The sequence below is a fragment of the Oryzias melastigma genome, linkage group LG16 (genome assembly GCF_002922805.2).
Source record: "Oryzias melastigma strain HK-1 linkage group LG16, ASM292280v2, whole genome shotgun sequence".
Lineage (NCBI taxonomy): Eukaryota > Metazoa > Chordata > Actinopteri > Beloniformes > Adrianichthyidae > Oryzias > Oryzias melastigma.
In genome coordinates this window covers 24,717,571-24,737,189 of record NC_050527.1, presented here as the reverse complement: position 1 = coordinate 24,737,189, position 19,619 = coordinate 24,717,571, and the positions used below count along the sequence as shown (strand labels likewise).

General features: G+C 36.3%; 2 protein-coding genes across 6 annotated transcripts in view; one reads left to right on the top strand and one right to left on the bottom strand.

Moving 5' to 3' along the window:
- LOC112136639 (asialoglycoprotein receptor 2) overlaps positions 1-16,733 on the bottom strand; it is a 41,876-nt gene extending 25,143 nt beyond the window's left edge. Inside the window, exons 1-7 of one of the 3 annotated variants that reach the window (XM_024258478.2) lie at positions 16,251-16,733; positions 14,366-14,431; positions 13,112-13,213; positions 9,822-10,142; positions 8,418-8,572; positions 8,208-8,323; positions 6,961-8,137 (exon numbers count right to left, since the gene is read on the bottom strand). In XM_024258478.2, the coding sequence (XP_024114246.1) occupies positions 8,002-8,137; positions 8,208-8,323; positions 8,418-8,572; positions 9,822-10,142; positions 13,112-13,213; positions 14,366-14,431; positions 16,251-16,317 (963 nt within the window). In that variant the 5' untranslated portion in view covers positions 16,318-16,733 and the 3' untranslated portion in view covers positions 6,961-8,001. Of the gene's footprint in view, positions 1-6,960; positions 8,138-8,207; positions 8,324-8,417; positions 8,573-9,821; positions 10,143-13,111; positions 13,214-14,365; positions 14,432-16,250 lie in introns of those variants that run through there. The other 2 variants (XM_036215741.1, XM_024258477.2) reach the window with 2 other exon arrangements.
- The window catches only part of LOC112136641 (C-type lectin domain family 12 member B), a 127,845-nt gene that overhangs the window by 25,864 nt on the left and 82,362 nt on the right, over positions 1-19,619 (top strand). For all 3 annotated transcript variants that reach the window (XM_036215742.1, XM_024258481.2, XM_024258485.2), the window contains exon 2: positions 1,976-2,080. The gene's annotated coding sequence lies outside the window, so the exon portion shown is untranslated. The remainder of the gene's footprint in view (positions 1-1,975; positions 2,081-19,619) is intronic.

Sequence of the window (19,619 nt, the reverse complement as noted above, 5' to 3'; positions counted from 1 at the left end):
ATTTTTTCCTTTTATCATGAAATAACGTGGCCATTAGGAGTCCTTTTTGACTGACTGTTTTTATTAGAACTAAATAGATTTCTGAGAAAACTCCACTCATATAAGGTACAACAAAACTGTCAGAGCAAGACAAATGTGGAACTTAAAAACTGAAAAATATTAAATTCATTTTACATGAAAATAATAGTTTACTATTGAATAGAACACAATCAAATGCTCCTAGAGGATAATTTCACTGTAAAAGTTCCTTTTTCTTATCAGAAATACATGAAAATAAAATGTTTGATGAAAATGTAGCAAGAAAAAAGTTCAGTTTTACTAATCAGCAAATTAAAGCTTTAATTTCACAGATAAATCTGTTCTTAAAGTCGTTTATGTTTTGAATCCAGCTCTGGTTCAAAGTTGCATCTTGGATTATATGTGCAAAGTAAGACATTTAATTGTATGAATTGGTGATTTAACTTACGAGTTTCACTGGTTTGTCGCTTTCTATTTTGTAGATTAGCATAAACTGACTCCTCCTCCTCCTCATTGTCTGCACAACAGAAAAACAAGAGGAAACAGTGTCATGAGAACGACAAAATCTAACTGACAGGTCATACCTGTAACCTCAACCTCCAGCCAACATTGCTGCTCAACTGTAGCTTTGACTTTGGTTCGACCAATAAGTTCCAGAGTTTGAGAAACTACTAAGTAAAAATGTGGTGATGTTGAGATGTTTCTGAAAACACTGTTAACTAAAAAGGTTATGCAGAACCTCTAACGATTTCATTTAAAAAACAATTATTTTAAATTTCTATGTCTTACAAATAAATAGAAGCTTTTCAATTAAGCAAATGGTGGTCTGTAGTCATTTCTGTGATAGATGGGCTAATTTTAAAAACATAACTAAAATGTTTTCAAATTTTCCATTTGATCTGATATTTGATATTTGATAAACGTATTGGAAAACATAAAACATTTAAACATTTTAATTCTAAAAGAAATGGGCATTAAGTTGGAAAATAAAATTTCTCAGTCAAAGTAAAATATATTAGTATAAATAGTTGCACATGAAGGGATGTTGTAAAAGATCACTTACTATAAAAAATAAAATAATTTCAAAGATATGTACAGTATTTCACATAAGTAATCATACCCCTTAAATTTCTGCAGATATGTATTTATATATTTTCATGGGATTGTTTTGCCACTGCGTTGCAGCACAGTTTCAGGGTGTTGACAATCCTCCTATATCCAGGAATCTGCAACCTTCAACACTTCGAGAGCCATTCAGATCAATTTCTAACCAACCCAGTAGGAGCCATAAAGCCTTACCCTTTAGAAAACTAAGACAATGAATTATATTACTGTTTCTATTATTGTTGTTTATTTTCATAAATAAAACAAAAACATAAAGAGAAAATAGCTTTTTTTTCTAAATATGAAGTAGCTTATAACTTGACAGAGGTTCACATGACTTCCTTTCAAAATAAAAGACACATTGACCCATGCAGGATAATCTCAATGCAGAAAATGTAATAGTAGGGAGTGTGATGTCAGCAGAGATATTTAAAAGGAAATATTAAGTTTTTTATACTGTTTCTTAATTAATCTCACCCAGAAATTGGTTAATCTAACTGGCTAAAATTGAATCAGAGCTAATTATTAGTGACCCTTTTCAGATTTTTCTGACCATTTGGCCAACTTAAAATGCTTACATTTTTTTCAAAAAACCCCCCAAAAAACTGTCTTATAATTCAATGATCTTTAATTCTGGCTGTGCTCACTGACCTCCAATTGATTTACTCTGGTACACGGCACTCAAAAGTGTGTTCAAGTGTTTTAATATAACTTTCGTAAACTTAGAAAAAAGCAGCACCGCTTGATAGATTATTATATGAGCGATACATACTGCACTTCTACGTACTGTTTGTGAATGGGTTGAATAAAGTAGTAATGAAGCTGAAAAGTATGTTCCTTTTTCTATTTACAGACATTTTATTTTTCTTGAAGTGTGGAGCCACAATGGGGAGGTAAAAGAGCCACATGGGGCTCCAGAGCCGCAGGTTCCAGACCCCTGTCCTCGGGCCTCTTTATGGTAAGGAACCATTTTTCTTCCAGACTTCTTGTTTACCGTTAGGTGTCATGTTGAACTTCCAGCGTCCATGTTGAGAGAATATAAGAGGTTTAATACCAAATTTAACACACCTGTTATCTATGCACCTGAGACATAGTAACACTAATAAGTCACATGGCCCTGGAGACATTTTCACTTAGTTATATACTTACTTTTGTTGCCAGGGATTTAGCTGTTAATGTTTGTATAACGAGTAGTTTAAAAGGAAAATAAATTTACTACTACACAAGACGGAGATTGGCTACTCTTCATTGGGTCGAAAATTTGTCTGTGATGTCGCAAGAAAAGATAAAAATAAACATCTGCAGATATGTAAGGAGTGTACACACTTTTGTGAGATACTGTACATATTAAGAATAATCGTAACGGAGATTAGTTTTCCAAAAGGTATTAAAAGGGTGTCATTTTTTTTTAAAGAAAAGACATCTGGACAAAAAAAGTGAAAAGAATGTGAAACTTTTATGTGCTAATAATAGTTGTAAAGATATGTCTGTTGAAGTTTATCAAAACTTACTGTTTGGAGCTGAAGCATCATTTTTGAAAACAACAGAGTATTGCTTGTCCTCCTCCATTTTTAACATCAAATTCTGCTGTGGATCAAAGCAGAACAAGTTTATATAGAGCCAGTGCTGGGTTTATATCTAAAGAAGATCAGCAGACCTCACAAAGAGGAAACTTCTTCTTCCCCTGCCATGGTTCCCACCAACTTCAGACGACATTGTGAAAGATCTGATGTTACTTCAAAGTTCTGGGATCCAATAATGTTCACATATTGATAAGAAAGATTGGTTCTCGAGAATTTTTAATTTGATGCTTTTGCAAAATGATGCAATGGAGAGTTTGTGAACTGTTTCCTTTGTTCCTGAAAAAACTGAACAAAGATTAAATGAATCAGCTGTTTATATAATTATTATATGTTGTGTTGAAGTCAACCACTGCAAAAAGAAGAGCATTTTTAGATGTAGTACTACAGTATTATTGGCTCATAGTGTTGAGTATAATCTTTTCTGAGGAATTTTGTTTGCTCAAACGTATTTTGTTTTTATGCTCTTTTACATGCTTTAGAAGTGTCCTTCTATAAATATGAATGAGTATTTATTGAATCCCATTAGCATTTCACAATTAATGTTGTTTTATGTTAAAAACAAAATTGTGTTGTAAAGTAGGACTTAAAAAAATGTTTACACCAATTTAGTATTGTCAACGCTCTTCTTTTTTGTTTTTGTTTTGGTCATTTTAAATGATTATGACAAATTCCAGTTATGAAGTCCTTTGGATGGCAAAGTACAACAGGAAGTTTTGGTATAGCCCTTCCTCGACCATAGAAGAAGACGGATTCAAACTTGGCGAACATTATCATGCTATTATTAGAGCTATCAGCTCCCAAAAGTGTAGTAAACTACAATTCGGGAAAACATGTAGTTTTTTGTTGTGAAATGTAAAAAATAATGGTGGGTTTTAAGTTTCTAAACTAAAAATAAGTGCTATGCTTACCGGATATACATACGTCCTCCAAATAAATTGTTTATGAAGCTTCTCAAATTTTAGTGAATGTGTTTTTGAATTTGAAAAAAATGAGACTAAAGTTCCATTTACTGACATAGTTCTGAGAAAACTATTTTTTAACACTAGCTCCAGTCTTTACACTGTTTCGATTACGGTAACTCTTCAGCAGTCCTGTAATTAACGTAATTCTAGCAGATTCTTAATTGGAGAAAAACAGCCCTGCACTGCAGTTCATTGATTACATATTAACTGAGAATCAGCTAATTCTGCCATGGAGAAAAGTGGCATTTCATGCCAGCTTCGCACAGATATGCTTTAGAACATAAAGTGTTGCAGAACTTTGAGGATGGAAAAACTGTGGAGAACTTTTTCAAGATCTGTTGTTAAATGATCCAAAACAAAACAGATGATTGTTTTGTTTGCCGCTAAAGTTAGCCAGAAAGTTGATATAAAAAAAAGGTGTTTAACCCTCATGCTCTCTTATGGGGTCCAGATGACCCCCACTCTTACATTGAGGTATTTGCCCTTTCATGACAAAGGTAGACTACGTGGACAAGACTTCTTGTCTGTCATTGGACACCAGTAAAGATTGACAACCTTGCCAACCTCATCTCTAAGCAAAGCAACTGGACTCGTAGATTCATGTCTGCGAGCAGGGGAGAGTTTTTTTGTTACGGTGTGCGCTTCGGAGGAGGCTTCAGAACGCCTGGGTGGCTGCTCTGCATCAGCGAGCTGCCGGGCTTGGGAGAACTGATTTACGCAAGATACACATTGCGTGGATTTTAAGTGGCTAAATGTTGTTGTTGGTACGTATTAATCCAACACTAATCCTTCTTCCGGGTCTGTGCGGACAAGAATAAAGCACTGGCCGCACGTATTTTGGTATTACGAGCAAACAGTCACATAAAAATAATAATAATTGTATTAAAAGCTCGCTCAGAAGATCATGTCACTCTATGCCACAGTTTCTTCTTCTACGACTGTTTCAGGTATTTTATATTTTCCTGCCCATGTCAGACGGATTTATTTTAATCAAACGTATGGTGGATCTAAACGTTTGTTATAATCGAATAAAGTTTTTCAGGGCTCATGTACACAGTTAAATTCTAATCCGATCTTTGATCCAACCAAAGACATTTTAAACATATCACTGCAGCTATTGACTGCTGTGATGGAGATGCAGATGTTCACAATTACCCTGACATGGCTCTGTGATTAACTCATAGTCCGTCTTTTGAAATGTTTCAGTTGTTTGACCATTTTTAATGAGTGAGTAATAATTATGCCATAAATGATTATGCCATTACTAATTTTGCATCAATTGTTTTTATTTTTTTTCATTGCAGTGTTTTGATGAACGTATGATTTAATCTCATTTAGATTGTTAAAAAAAATGTTGTGACTTGACAACATTGTTCAAAAATATTATTTTAAGCCAGAATGGGAGCCTCTATTGGTAAAAGCAATCTAATATTGCTACAGTTGTCTAAAATGTTTTAGTTTGTGTACTCAGAATTATAACAGTGTTTGACTGCAGTGTTACAGTGTGTGTTTTCACTCGTGTGAACTCTGTTCTCACGCTTGGTCTTACATGATTCTCTTATCATACCTTGAAGATGTTTCCTGCCAGCACTCTGCTGCGTGGTTTTTAATCTTTTCATCTCTGCCAGTGTGTTGCTCAAATCTTCAAGGGATCACCGCATGTCTATTCATTACTTTACCAACCCTGTTTAGAAATGAACTTTTGTACCTTTTGGTGAGAGTGTCTGACCTGAGTGTTTTTATTGACCTGTGTGGATAGATTCATGAATTCGGTCTGTTCAACCACCCTGACGTTGGATCTTGTCATGTGGGCAGGTGTATTTACAAAAGAAAAAGATACACAACAGTTGGATTTTTTTTGAGTCGGCAGTCTCCTGTCCACAAATTATTTTCACTCGGTCTATTTCTTCTTCTTGTTTTTCTTTCGCCTTTTCCCTTCAGGGGTTGCCGCAGCGAATCAGCTTCCTCCATCTAAGCCCGTCTTCAGCATCCTCTCCTCTAACACCAGCCACCTTCACTCAGTCTATTTCCTGACCCTAAAAGCATTTTTGCAAGCTCACATTAAGAAATGGTAAATGGTAAATGGCGTATACTTGTATAGCGCTTTCTACCCTCCTTCGAGGGCCCAAAGCGCTTCACAGTCACAGACCCATTCACTCATTCACACACTGGTGGTGGCTCCGCTGCCGAACACTGGCGTCAACCTCCCACCGGAGTTAATTCGGGGTTCGATGTCTTGCCCAAGGACACTTCGACATATGAGCGGGCAAGGCGGGAGTTGAAACCGCTCACTTCTGATCAGGAGTCGACCGCCCTACCACTGCACCACGGCCGCCCCTCAAATACTTGACTGATGCAAAAATTGCTAAACCTTGGAACATACATATGTAGGTTAGTCAGATACCTGGAACAGCTGTGGTGTCCAAATGCCATCCATGTCAAACATTTTCATTGCAAAAGATGGTCTTCTTTTTCTTTGACTTTTCCCTAGAAAAGTCACAACAGCGAATCAGTTTTGTAGGTCTGACCCGCGTATTTACTTTGACAGATTTTATGTCTGATGCCCTCCTTGACACAATCCTCTGTATTTATCTGGGCTTGGAACCGGCATGTTGAGACACTGGCTCGAGTCTTCTCACAACTGAACTTATTGCAAAAGAGTCTCTAACAATATTTGACTGAAATCCGCTGAAATATATTAGGAAATACTCAAACTGACATGCCTAATCTGATCTAAGACTGAAAAAATCATGAGAATGTGCACTAATTTCAATAAAGACAAAGTCTGTCAGTCTGATCACATTCTCAATCTTTATCTGGTTCTGCAACATCTATTAGAAAACAACCTGTTCATAAAAACCGAAAAATGTAAATTCCATCTTCCACTCATTTCTAACTAGAAAGATCTGGTCACAATCAGGGCTCCAGTCTCACAGATGGACTTGTTTTTGAACAAATCATCTTCTTTAAAACAAGTTCTGCTGGACTTTTTTTTCAGGAATCAACAATCTGCTGCTTTTAGTAAAGTACATTAGTCCCTTACCTCTTAAAATTTTTGAACATTTTGGTCTCGAAGCTTCGTCCATGAGGATTAAACAAATAACTCATAGAAAAAAAAAACACAAATAAAAGATGTTTTAGGCAAAATGTCAGTTTTAGAAAAAGATTGACTTTATGAGATTCCAGAGTTTAGCAGAAATCTCTCCTTGGTAGATCTCCACTTAGAAATGTTTGTGGGTTGATTTCCTCATTGATTTTTGCAGTTTGTTGCTGCTGTCAGAATTTTTTTTTTAATAATACAAATACAAAAAATGCTTAATGCAGTAATACATTATACATTTTTTTCAATTTTGCAGTTTATCTACATCAATAATTTTTATTTTTGGTGAAACCTGAAGGTTTCCATGTCCTTGTCTTGTCGCTAATGTACACAAGAGAGCAGTATTTTCACTGCATGAGAGTTTCTAACCTGTCAGACTAAAAAAAAAGTGTTTCGGAAGTGTTGAAGGACTATCAAGATGTCTGAGAATTGGTTAAAGGTCAGACTGATTTTGGGAGATTATTCTGCTCAGAAACTGACACTGTGATGAAGGCAATGTAATTGTGATCTCCAGTAGTAAATGATTAATTATTGAAGTTAAGGATTATCAGCAACAATTTTTTAAAGTTTGTCATGAAAGTCATTGATTTTTTTTGTTTGTTTTTTTTTTTGTTTTGATTTGTTAATATTTAAAGGCAAATATAAACCTGTAAAACAAAGAGAAAAACTTGAATCATCCAGGTGCTGTGAAGAAATGTATTATAGGGTTGTTACTTGCAGAAAATTAAAATTCAGAATGAATAAAAGAAATCATGTTCATACAAGTCCACATGCGCTGTCATCAGTGTGACAACAAAAACGTATAATCTAGAACACTGTTCAGAAACGCAGAACATGTTTTTCTTATTTTTAATTTATTAGTGTTACATTTTGTAATTTTGATCCTTTGTCACCTGCACCAAAGTTGACAAAGGATCACTTTTATTTAAATACATGCTATTTATTCTGGACAAAGACCTTATTTCTTTTACCGTGAAAGAATGTGCCCATTACGAGTTCTTTACGATATACAAGTTTTATTTGCACTAAATTTAATTGGATATTTTCAGAGAAATTTTCACAGATTTAAGATACAACAAAACCATAAAAACAAGAGAAATGTGAAACAGGAAAACATAGAAATCTTAAATGATGTAATACAAATTTGTTATTGAATAGAGTAAAACAAAATGTTTTCTTGTCAGAAATGCACCCCCCCCCCACACACACACACAGCACAGTTCAGTTTAACTAATCAGAAAACTAAAGCTTCAATCTCACAGATGAATCTATTCAGAAAGCTATTTTTGACTTGAATCCAGCTCTCGTTCAAAGTTGCATTTTGGATTATTGTTGCAAAGTTATCAGAGCTCTCTAGGTTGTTCCAGTACCTAAAAACAAAGAAAAATCCATCAGTATATTTAATGAACATGTTCATATGTAGTTAGAATTATTCTTTACCCAAGTGTCTCTTGACTGTCATCCACCCAGATCCAATTGTTTTTAATTCTTCTTAAACCAATCCAGTATCCGTGCCAGAAGTCATAGTAGTATTTTATTGTGCTTTTGATGAATGTCTGAAAATCAAAATGTGAAATAAAAATTTTTCTGACTTTATGCAGTTTTTGAACATGGAGCCAATTAAATTTAGTACATTATTTCGTTGCCAACCTGTTCCTCTTGACTGCTGATAACCACCAGGTCTGAATTGTTGCTTTGGCAAAGCTGTCGACTTTCATCCCATGTTTTCCATGGAGAAGGGGAATGATTGAAAAAATAGCAGCTTTCCTGAAACTGAATCCAGTCTTTGGGACACGCCTTACAAACTGTAAAATGAAAGACATGAATCAGAAATGTTTAAGTGATTTATATTAATAATGAAACATAAAATGGAAAAAGAATGAAAACCTATTTCTACCTAAAAATAAAACTTATTTGTTGTATTTATTTCCTTCTTAGTTTGATTAAATTAAATTAAACTTTATTTATTAAAAGTGCTTCTCGTACTTGGAGCAGTTCAAAGTGCTTTACATTTAAAAACAAACAAAAAAACATACACAATGAACCCCCAACCCACCCTTCACCTTCCCCTCCATTAACGCGTACAAGTCATGACCCGAAACACAATAAATACTTAGAAAATAACTTTGCAAAGAAACTTATAAAAGAAACATAAGGCTTGGCTGTGCTGTGAGGAAACTGTATTTGGGACTCCATCATACCAGGAGCCAGCTCGGCCACAGGACCATCGCCACAGCACCCACCCAGACCGGGACGGCAGCGGGGTTCACTAAACAGCCGTGATGCTGCAATGCAGAACTCCAGTTGCCCCCGCAAGGGCAAAAACTACAGCAATGACCCCATTCAAGCCAGCAAGCCTTGGCGCAAAAGATCCCCACAAGAAACACTGGGGCTAAAATCATAGTAAGATTGTAAAATCAAATACTTAAAATGTTTTTCAAAACCTAACATTGAAAATAAAATTAAATGTGTAGAAAAAAATACATAAATAAAATTACACGCATAAAATAATAAATAATAAAATTATTAGAATAAATGGGCAGATACGATCAACTAAAAGCGAAATAAAAAAGGTGGATCTTGAGCCTCTTAAAAACCTCTACAGTCTCCGCAGCCCTGAGACTCTCCAGTAAGACTCTTCCAGAGGCAAGGACCGTAATTGGGAACAAAGCCTCACCATAGGTATTGGTCCTCACCTCCGGGACAACTAAAAGGCCGGTGCCAAAGGACCTCAGGGTCTGCGAGGGCTCATACTTTCAAAGATCACTTAAATGAGAAGGCCTTAAGACCATCAGAACATTTATAAAACCATTAAAAGAATCTTAAAATCAATCCTGAAACGCACAGAAGTATTTGATTGTACTGGTTGTAATGTGTTCCCGCCCCCTGGTCCTTAAAGTTACATGCCCATTTTGTCTGTAGCTTCACAGATTAAACAGACTGGGGACTACAGATGGAAACTAGCTTCAGCTATAATTTGGTGTAAAGCATCTTTAAGGTTTTTGCACATTGTCCCTGTCAAATAAACTACTAATAACTAAAAAAAACACTTGCCTCCATCAGAGCAGAAGAAATCTACCGGAAAAGTAGAATATTTGATGATTGCTGTTTTCGTCCTGTTGTGTCTGTCAGTGTTGTTTCTCAGCTGCTCGATCTGCGTTTGTAGGATTGTCATGTTAACTGTCATCTCCTTGGTTTGGTTCTCAAAGAACTTCTTCTCAGCAGTCAGATGCTCAGTCAGATTCTCTAGTTTTGTCATGTTCATCCTCAGATCTTCAGTTTGGATTTGTAAATCTCTCTTCTCCAAAGTCAGCTGCTCATTTTTTGCTTCCAGGTCACTGAGATTTTGCTTCTGTTTGTTTGTTTCAATGACGACTGCAACACAAATAATACACAAAAGTCATTAATTAAACCAGACTTTATTTTCACATCAGGACGTTTTTACTGAAACATCTCCAACTTAGTGCCATGCATATTTAAGGTTCAGTAAACCATTCCATCTCACTGAACTGCAGCTGTTGTTCACAAATTATGAATCAAGTTTGCTAAAAGGTTTTTCTCTTTTTGTGACTAAGCAACATCTGTTTACTGTTGTTATATGACAAACTTCTGGATAACAGTTTCTCTCATCTAAATGTGCTGGGATAGTTCCATTAAATGTTCTTCCTCCTTAATTAGGCAATAAGCTTTTTATTGTTGACCCTTTTCCTCTCTTCTGGAGTCCAGGGGCCCGTTTCAAGAAGCAGGTTAAACAAATGTAGAGTTGAAACCTGAACTCAGAGTCCACGGACTCAAAATTCTGAAACTAAGAATTTTCGGTTTTAGAACAGCTGAGAAGAGTTGATTCAATCAACTTGAAGTTGTTTAAACCAGATTCAGGTGCAAGCGTCGCAACCATAAAAAGCCCTGATCAATTTAACAAAGACAGCACGAGTCACCATGGTAATGGGAACGATTACCTTTAGGGCTTTCTAATTTACGGTGACAGAAATTGATGCGTTTCTACAAGCATATGTCGACTGCTAGCACATTTTCCGCAGCAATACAGCTGCAGCGGTAAAACTGAGAGAGAAAATATCTGCAGAGTGAATGTGTACGTCCACATTTTAATCATTTCAGTTCAGGATAAGAACTAAATAATGTCAGGAATGTCATTTTGTCACTTGTTAAGTAAGGAATGGTTTTTGATCTGTCAATAATTTTATGGTTGACCGTTTTTCCCACCATCACCACACACACACAGACATTGCACGCAAATAGAGACTGTAGCTGCCTATAATATGTTAAAATAAGTATTTATTCAATTTTAACTTTCAATAATTAAAATTATTCACTGAAAAGTTTTTTTTAGCATAATACATTTTCTCCAATGCCGGGACTTGAACTCCACCTCCCACAATGAAAGGCAGGCCCCCCCAGCATAGTACTGTCATTTGGTTTGTGACCTGCAGCACGAGAAATCTTTTTACAGGCATCTCCAGTGTTTCAGTTTAAAGATTTTAGTTTTTAAGTGTTTAAAAAGCGGAAAAGAACACTTGGTTTTATTAATTATGAGTCCCTGGAAAAAATGGTATCGCTCAAATAAAAATGAACTTGTAAATGCCAGACGATCGACTCGTGTCCTCAAACTCCACTCCTGAAAAAATGACATTCCCTCCGGATTAATCCAGACTCCTCGTCTACAGGATCCTCTATAAATGGGCATGCTATTTTGGTTTCTGCTTGGTGGAAACTTGCAGTTTCTATTGTGACTGTTCTCTAACTGTCAATGAGGAAGTTCTATTTTAACATCCTTCACTTTTTTTTTTTAAACTTGTGTTTTTTTTTTATACTTGTCTTGTCCAACAGCTGAGCAAACAGATATGAGCTGAGAGCCTCTCGTGTTAGACTAATTTTACTGTCACAACAGGGGCTTATTGAGTATAAACCCCTGTTGTATTTAATGCTAAACTTTATTTGTAGTCATTTTGTTTGTATGTATATATATATTTTCTCTTTCTTTTTTGTCGGAGCGGACAGAAAAGAAGACAGGGGGTGGAGGGTTCACAAAAGAAAGGTACCAGAGGGGGTTTATAGAGAAAAGAATATAGTAACAGAGGATAACAACATCATAAAACAACCAAGAATAAATAGCAATCCGCCGCAGCGGCCCCCCACAGGAGCACAGAGTGCAGGTCCCAGCCCAACCAGAAGAGCCTCCCCACTGCGCCAGAAGGGCTGGCGTGAGGCCCCACCCCCGGAGAGCCCCCCAACCCCGGACGAGCAGCCCACCACTACCCAGCAGTACCGAGCATTCCCAGCCTCACCCCAGGTACGAGCCATGGCCCCCAAGGGAGACCCATCCCATGCCCAAGACAGCCTCCAGCCCCCGCCGCAGGAGGCCCAGGGGGGAGCGAGACAGGGGCTGCCCACCCCCGCCCTGCCCACCCCCGCCCAGGAGAGGGACACCCAAGAGAAGCGGGGGCCCCGGAGGAGTGATGTTAACAAGGCCCGGCCAGGCTCTACCACTGATGGAGTTTTTGGAGATGTCCAGTTCTGGAGAACAAGAACCAGAATCTGCACCACTGAGACCTGGACACCTTCAGGCTCCAAAGTAATTTGATCCTTCACTTTAAGAAGTGGCGGAGACCGCAGGGAACTATAGGAAAGAAAGCCTGCTCAAGACCAGGTTAAGTTCACACACTCAGTTTCCATAGTGACTGATTCTAAGTTCAGCTTAACCCGCTTCATGAAACGGGTTTTGTTTCACCCAATTTCAGTTACCTCTGTTTCTGAAACCGAAAACCCTGAGTTTTTCCTGAATTTGGAGTTCACAAACTCGGTTCCCACGAAACCTGGTTCTTGAAACGGGCCCTAGATGACCCCACTCTTATTTTGATGTGCGATCCCTCCCATGGCAAAGTTGGAATGAAGGTGGACAGGATTTCATGTCTGCCATGGACACCAGTGAAAATAAAAAATCCTTGGAAAAAAAAAGTTTAGCGTGCTGTCTTGAGGGGTCCAGATGACCCCACTCTTAATGTAAACATGCCTAGAATATCACAAACGCTACGCAAAGTTAAGAATTCAGAAAAAGAAAACATTTGTTCAGTCTCTTTAAGCCAATAGGACACTGCAACTTGAATTCAAGTGCTGCTTAATTAACTAAGTTAGGAGTTTTAAAATAATTCTTACAGTTCTAAGGGATTTTGAACACAGATATTTAAAATGTAATGATTGCATCTTCAACACTTTTAAAAACGAAACTTCCTCTTTTTTTCTATTTTTAAGTTTAAACAAATTATTTTTTGGTGCAAAACAGTCAAATGTGAAAAATTAATAATGAATATTTAGTATAAACTTACAATAACAGATGATGATGATGATGATGCTCAGACACAGGAAGAAACAGATTATCCCCAAAGACACCAGCAGGACGCGAGACTTTCTGCTGGATGCTTGGACTTCTGTTTGGTTTCAGAAAATAAAACCAAAATTAACTAGAATAGGGAAATAGTTTTGTTTGGAAAGGTTTCAGTTAATAAATCAAAGAATACGAAGTTTATTGACTAAAAACATATAGTTTTGAATTATCATCCACTGTGAGACAAAAGTGTTCTGGATCTGCTGCTGGCTCTACTACACAGTGGTTTACAGAACTTGCTGGAAATTTCATAGAGTTTGTGTATGGAGAGATCTAAATGACTCCACAAGAAGAGTAAATAATCTTTCACACATTCACAAATTTTCGTTCTGTGTTTACTTAATTTTTTGCGCACAAGTGATTTAAGATCTTGTGACACATCAGTAAAAAGAAAAGAAAAAGGAGGTTGAATGCAATTGGTGCTGAGAATAATCCATCTGATCATGTGCAATCCTACTCATGATGAACTTCTCTTTAGCCAATTGACTCTTGGTTTATTCAGAAGTCTTTTCTTCATTTTCTTTTAGTCATGTAATCTGTTTAGTTTTATCTTGCTCCATGGTTTTGTTGTTTATACTCACTTGTTTTTATTATTTTTGTACATTCATCCTTCTTTTGATTTTCTTCCACAAGACAATTTTCTTCTTAAACAACTCCTGACAAAAGTTTTACTTATTAATTTGGGAAAATTTGATCAATATTTAAAAACCATTCTTTTTATAGTGCCTCTGCTGCAGACTTTAATATTCTGTCATGAAAAAGAGCTGAACAATTAAATCTGAACCAAAAACCAACTGTTCAACCAAGTAAACTGCAGACCAGAATAACTGTTTGTTAATGATAGTACAACTTCTCCAAACACACTAACCACACGTTTGTTTAATCTGTTGGTCACGATAACCCATAACTGAAAGAGTAAAAAAAAATGACTTGGATAAACTGAACCAAACTGGAATAAAAAAAAAATTAGATAGTTCCAAGTGAAGATTAAACATTCTAATTAATACTATTTTTTCTTGTATTGATATTTTTGCTCTTCATTGTGGATAACATTTACATTTTTGGTATGAAACCCTCAAGTGTTTCTGTGTTCTTTCTAATCAGGCACAACAACCAAATAACCTCTTTATGATAAAAGATTTTCCATCACATTCAGAAAGACATTTAATTGTTATGAATTGATGCTTTAACTTACGTGTTTCACTGGTTTTAGGCGTTTTCTTCTGTAGATTAACATAAACCAACTCCTCCTCCTTGTTGTCTGCACAAGAGATAAACAAAAAAAGAAGAAACTGACGAGGACTACCACTAACCTCAACCCCCAGCAGCTGAACTGTGGTTTAGACTTTGGTTCATCTGATAATTTCCAGAGTTTGAGAAACTCAAATGAGGTGATGCTGATGTGCTCCAACTAATTGTTTTATTTAACCTCTAATACACTTGTTTTTTTTTTTTTTATGGAAACATTGCACTCAGTAAAAAATAAACAAAAAAAATGGTTATCTTCATTCAAATATTTTCCATGATTTATTTCTAATCTGTTTCACCCTTTAATACCTGAGGGTTTGTCTGTGATGCTTAAACACAAAATCTTTAGCATCGTTAACAATTAAAAAATGACAAAAAACATAAACACTGGAGCTCTGGTGTTAAAGGGTGAATAACTACAGTATAAACAGGCTGGGCATTAACCTCATCCGCTCATGGAAGCTATTAGATGAGATGTAATTAAAGGTGGAAAAAGCCACAATGTGTCCGTGTCATTGACATGTGTTTATGTACTTGTCATGATAGCACCAGTGATTTTGTGTATTGCTGAGTTTATCCACAAACATTACGGAGCAAAATGTTAAGAAAGTATTAAATATTGACGAGTATGAACGGTTTAATATTTTTTTGGTTTGAGAGTCAATCCTGACAATATCAGGCACAAAGTCCGTGGGTCACCTGATGGATGCTCACAGTGTGGGTGTGATCAACTTTATCTATTTTTTTCACATTTTTGCAATATTTTTTAGAATTTGCTTTAATTTTTTCAGAATTTGCTGCAGCTTTAGTTACAAAAGTTGAAGTCCTAAAGGAAGGAGATATGGACGCGTCTACAATTTATGATACTCTTTAGGAAAAAGAGTAATGATGTTAGGGATTTCTGTTGAGTTTGTTATAACAATAATGAGGACTAGTGATGTTTTTGATATTATTAATGGTGGGTTACTGACTATTGTTAGTCTTGGGTGTTTTTGTGTACTTTATTGATGGTCCCTGGTTGCCTGTGCTGCTTACATCAAGGCAAACTCCAACTGAAACTCATTTTCTGCACCGATCACCAAAGACTAGAAAAATAAACAGTTCATACTAGTCAATAGAAATACATCCAGCATTTTACTCTGTAATGTTTGTGGATAAATTCAGAAGGAAGAACCAAACAGACTTGTGATATCATGACGAGCGCATAAACAAACGGATCATGTCAATGACACGGACACATTGTGGCTTTTTCAATCTCATTCCATAGTTTTCATAAGCAAATCTTGAAAAAGAATTGAACAAAAATCATCAGATTCGTCCTTTTTTCTTTGAATACACAAAAACTTTTTTTAATTGAATGCAGTATGCAAGCATTTTATTTATGAAAATTTTGGTCTGTAGCAATTTCTGTGACAAATGGGCTAATACTGTACCTAAAATGTTTTCAGTTATCGATGTTAAAACAGTTTGTTTTATATTTAATTATTGGTAAACGTAATGGGATGGAAGGAACATGAAAAGTTAAAAAAACATGGTAAATCTACAGGAAATAGAGGTTCAGCTAGAAAATACAATACTCAGTCAAAACACAACTCTATTTATTTAAATGGTCAAAAATGAAGGAATATTTAAAAAGTGCACTTTTTAAATTAATTTTAAACTTATGTACATGCTAAAAATATAGGTAACAAAGATTATTTTGGAAAAGGTATCTTTTAAAACTTGTCATTAAAAAAAGAAAATACTACGGGTAAAAAAAAAACAAGAAAAACACTAAACTTTTATCTTTGAGTACAATATTTAAAGGTATAAACATGTATTGAAAAACTTACCCTTTGAATTTGAAGAATTCTTTTTGAAAGCGCCAAAAGAATGTTGCATGTCCTCCATCTTTAGCATCAACTTCTGTTGTGCATGAAAGCAGAACAAGCTAATGTCGAGTCAGTGTTTTAATCCAAAGGAGATCAGCAGACCTCACTAAGAGGAAACGACTTCTTCTTCCCCTTTAATGCTTTCTAACAGCTAAAAACAACTCTGCAGAAGATTGCATTTTATTTAAAAGTTTTTGGGATCCATTAACATAAATATTTTCATAAGGACATAGAGTTCCTTGCATTTTGCAAATCATTTTGGAGAAATTCTAATTTGATTCTTTAAAAAAAAAAGTGTGTTTCTGGCCTTTTTCTTTTCTTTTTAATTTAGAAAAAGATCAAACGAATCAGTAGTTTTATATTTATCAACCACCACAGACAGAGGAGGGTTTGAAGATATTATACTATAATATTATTGAATCATAGTATTGTGCAAAGTATTTCATGAACACGATTGTGTTGTAAACACTTGTACATTTTGCTTTTATTCACTTTTACTTTTTCTATAATTATTCATGAATATTTAATTCCTTTAGCATTTAATCATTCATATTGGGTTAATGTCATAAAAAAATGTCAAACTAAATTTTGTGCTTTTAAAAGCTCTTCATCCATTGCCTGTTGTGATACAGATGTTCTCAATTCACCTGACATGATTCTGTGATGAACTCATTATTCGTCTTTTGAAAATATTTTAGTTGTTTAACTATTTTAAATGGGTAAGTAATAATTATACTGTAAATGATTTGCATCAAGAGTTTTTATGTTATTGTTTTAGTGCAGTGTTTTGTTTAAAGTATGATTTATTGTTGAATCTATGCAGATATTATCACACAGATGCTTTGCTTTATCTATGTTTTACCATTTTACTCTTTTATTAGACTCATAGTTCACTAAAAGTGTTATGCAAGATGCTTGGATGCGTTCAGCTGAAGACTTCCGACAGATGCTGATGCTCGAACCTGAACAGGAAACGCCCTGCAGAGTTGACAGTGTGACTCTGTGAAGAACTGATACATAAATAAGGAACTACCTCCTCAATCGCTTTCTTGACTGCTGTTTGTGTGTCTTTTGCATGAGTGGAAATGTTGATGCAGATCTGTTTGCACCCATTCCTCTATAGAGGAAACGCCGCTGATGTAACTGAGGTTCCTGAACTATTAGAAAGTTCTCTGATCACACAGGAAGCTCAGAGTAGATAGGAGGTGCTGTAACTGTCTTCCTGTGTGCTCTCCGCGCTCGCTCTTTGTTGCAAATCTAATTGTGGGTTGTGTCTTTCTTCTTTAATAGAGTGTTTGGTGAAGCCTGAAATGAACCTAACAGTTGTCTAAACTTTATGAAGTTGTGTAGTTACAATAGTGTTTGACTGCAGTGTTACGATGTGTGTTTTCACTCATGTGAGAACTCTGCTCTCCCGCTTGGCCCTACATTACGCTCTTATCATACCATGAAGCTATGGGTATAATGGATCACAAAACTCACGATTTCTAAACTCACAATATTGACTTAATCAAATCAAGTTTATTTATAAAACGCTTTAACACAGCCAGACTGCTACAAAGCGCTGTACATGAAAACACCAAGAACACTAATAGATCAAATATAAGCATAAAACGGCTAAAAGCCAATATAATAAAACGAGGTAAAAACAGAGTAAAAACAGAGCAGAGTCTCAGCTTGGCTGTAAAAATGGGTTTTAAGCTTAGTTTTAAAAATGTACAGAGACGATGCATCACAAATGTTAAAAGGCAGAGAGCTTCAGAGCTTCGGGACACAGATAGAAAAGGCTTGATGCCCTCTACACTTCCTCTTAGCCCTGGATACCTCCAGGAGAAGCTGATCAGCAGACTGGAGGCACCGGGGAGGAGTGTAGAGAGAGAAGCTTAAATAAAAGAATCTTAAACTGATCCCTAAAACAAACAGGCAGCCAGTGGAGGGAAGCCAGGATGGGTGTGACGTGTTCTCTCTTTTGTGCTCCAACCAGCATGCGAGCACTGGCGTTTTGGACCAGCTGCAAGCTTAAAAGAGAGGACTGGCTAATTGGTCAAGCTTAAAATCACGATCCAGAATAAAACCCAACTTTCTGACGGTGTGTTTAAAATGTGGAGCCAGGGGACATAGGTCCAGAGTAGAGGGGTCACAGCGGTCGCTAGGGCCAATCACCATCACCTCAGTCTTTTTCTCGTCAAAACTCAAGAAGCTGGTCTCCAGCCATGCTCGGATTTCATGTCAACACGACATTAACTGTTTAATGGAGGAGCCGTTCTTGTTAATTGAGAGAGAATTCTGGCTGTCATCAGCAAAGAAATGAAAAGGCACTCCATGTTTCTGGATGATAGACCTCAGGGGAAGATAAGATAGTCCTTTATTCGTCCCACGGTGGGGAAATTTCAGCGTTACAGCAGCATTGCAAATAGAAAAATTAGAACAATTTACACATTTACAAGAGAGCAAACTAGAAGATGAGAATCCAGAATCATCAGTCAATGAGTTTAGTAGAAATCTCTACTTTACTTTGTGTTTCCAGGTAACACGACGTCCAGTTTTCTTCACTGTTCCTGAACAAGTTTCTTTAACTTTCATGCCTACATTCTTTTGAGGAACTTGAATTTTTTTGTAGAAATGCCTAGGCTGATTTCCTTGTTGATTTTTGCAGTTGGCTGCTGCTGTTGTCAGAATTTTGGTACTTTAATAATCGAAATACATAAATATTTAATGCAGTAATACATTTTATTTGTTTTTTTTTACATTTTGTAGTTTATCTGCATCAACGACTTTTCATTCAGGGGACGCCTTCAAGTTCCCATGTCTCCTAATGTACACAAGAGGGCAGTATTTTCGCTGCATGACAGTTTGTACTGTAACCTGTCAGGCTTAACAAAGCATTTCATTAACTGTTGAAGGACTATCAAAGAGAAGGATGTTTGAGAGTTGGGTCAAGGTTAGACTTGTTTTTGGAGATTATTCTGCCCAGAAACTGACCCTGTGATGACGACCATGACACGAGAGCAGGCAGTATCAGCAGCTGGTTAGTAGTGGATTGTTTTCTGTCGGGCTCCGGTGTGAAGTTTGCGCTGACACGCGATTAAGGAGTGTTCTGGCAGAGGAATGGACTCCGGTGTCTCTATCACTGTGATTCCGTGAGCGTACAGAAAATTGGTGCGTCTAAGCGCATGTGTCAGATTTTCCAACTTTTTTATCGTCAAATCCTGTGGGATCGGGCCTTTAATATGATAATATTATAGTTTTCATGTGTGATGTGATCCCAGTAGTAACATTAGAAGCTCATTTTTATCTGGCTCATAATTTTACTTTTGTTCAGCTGCTCTT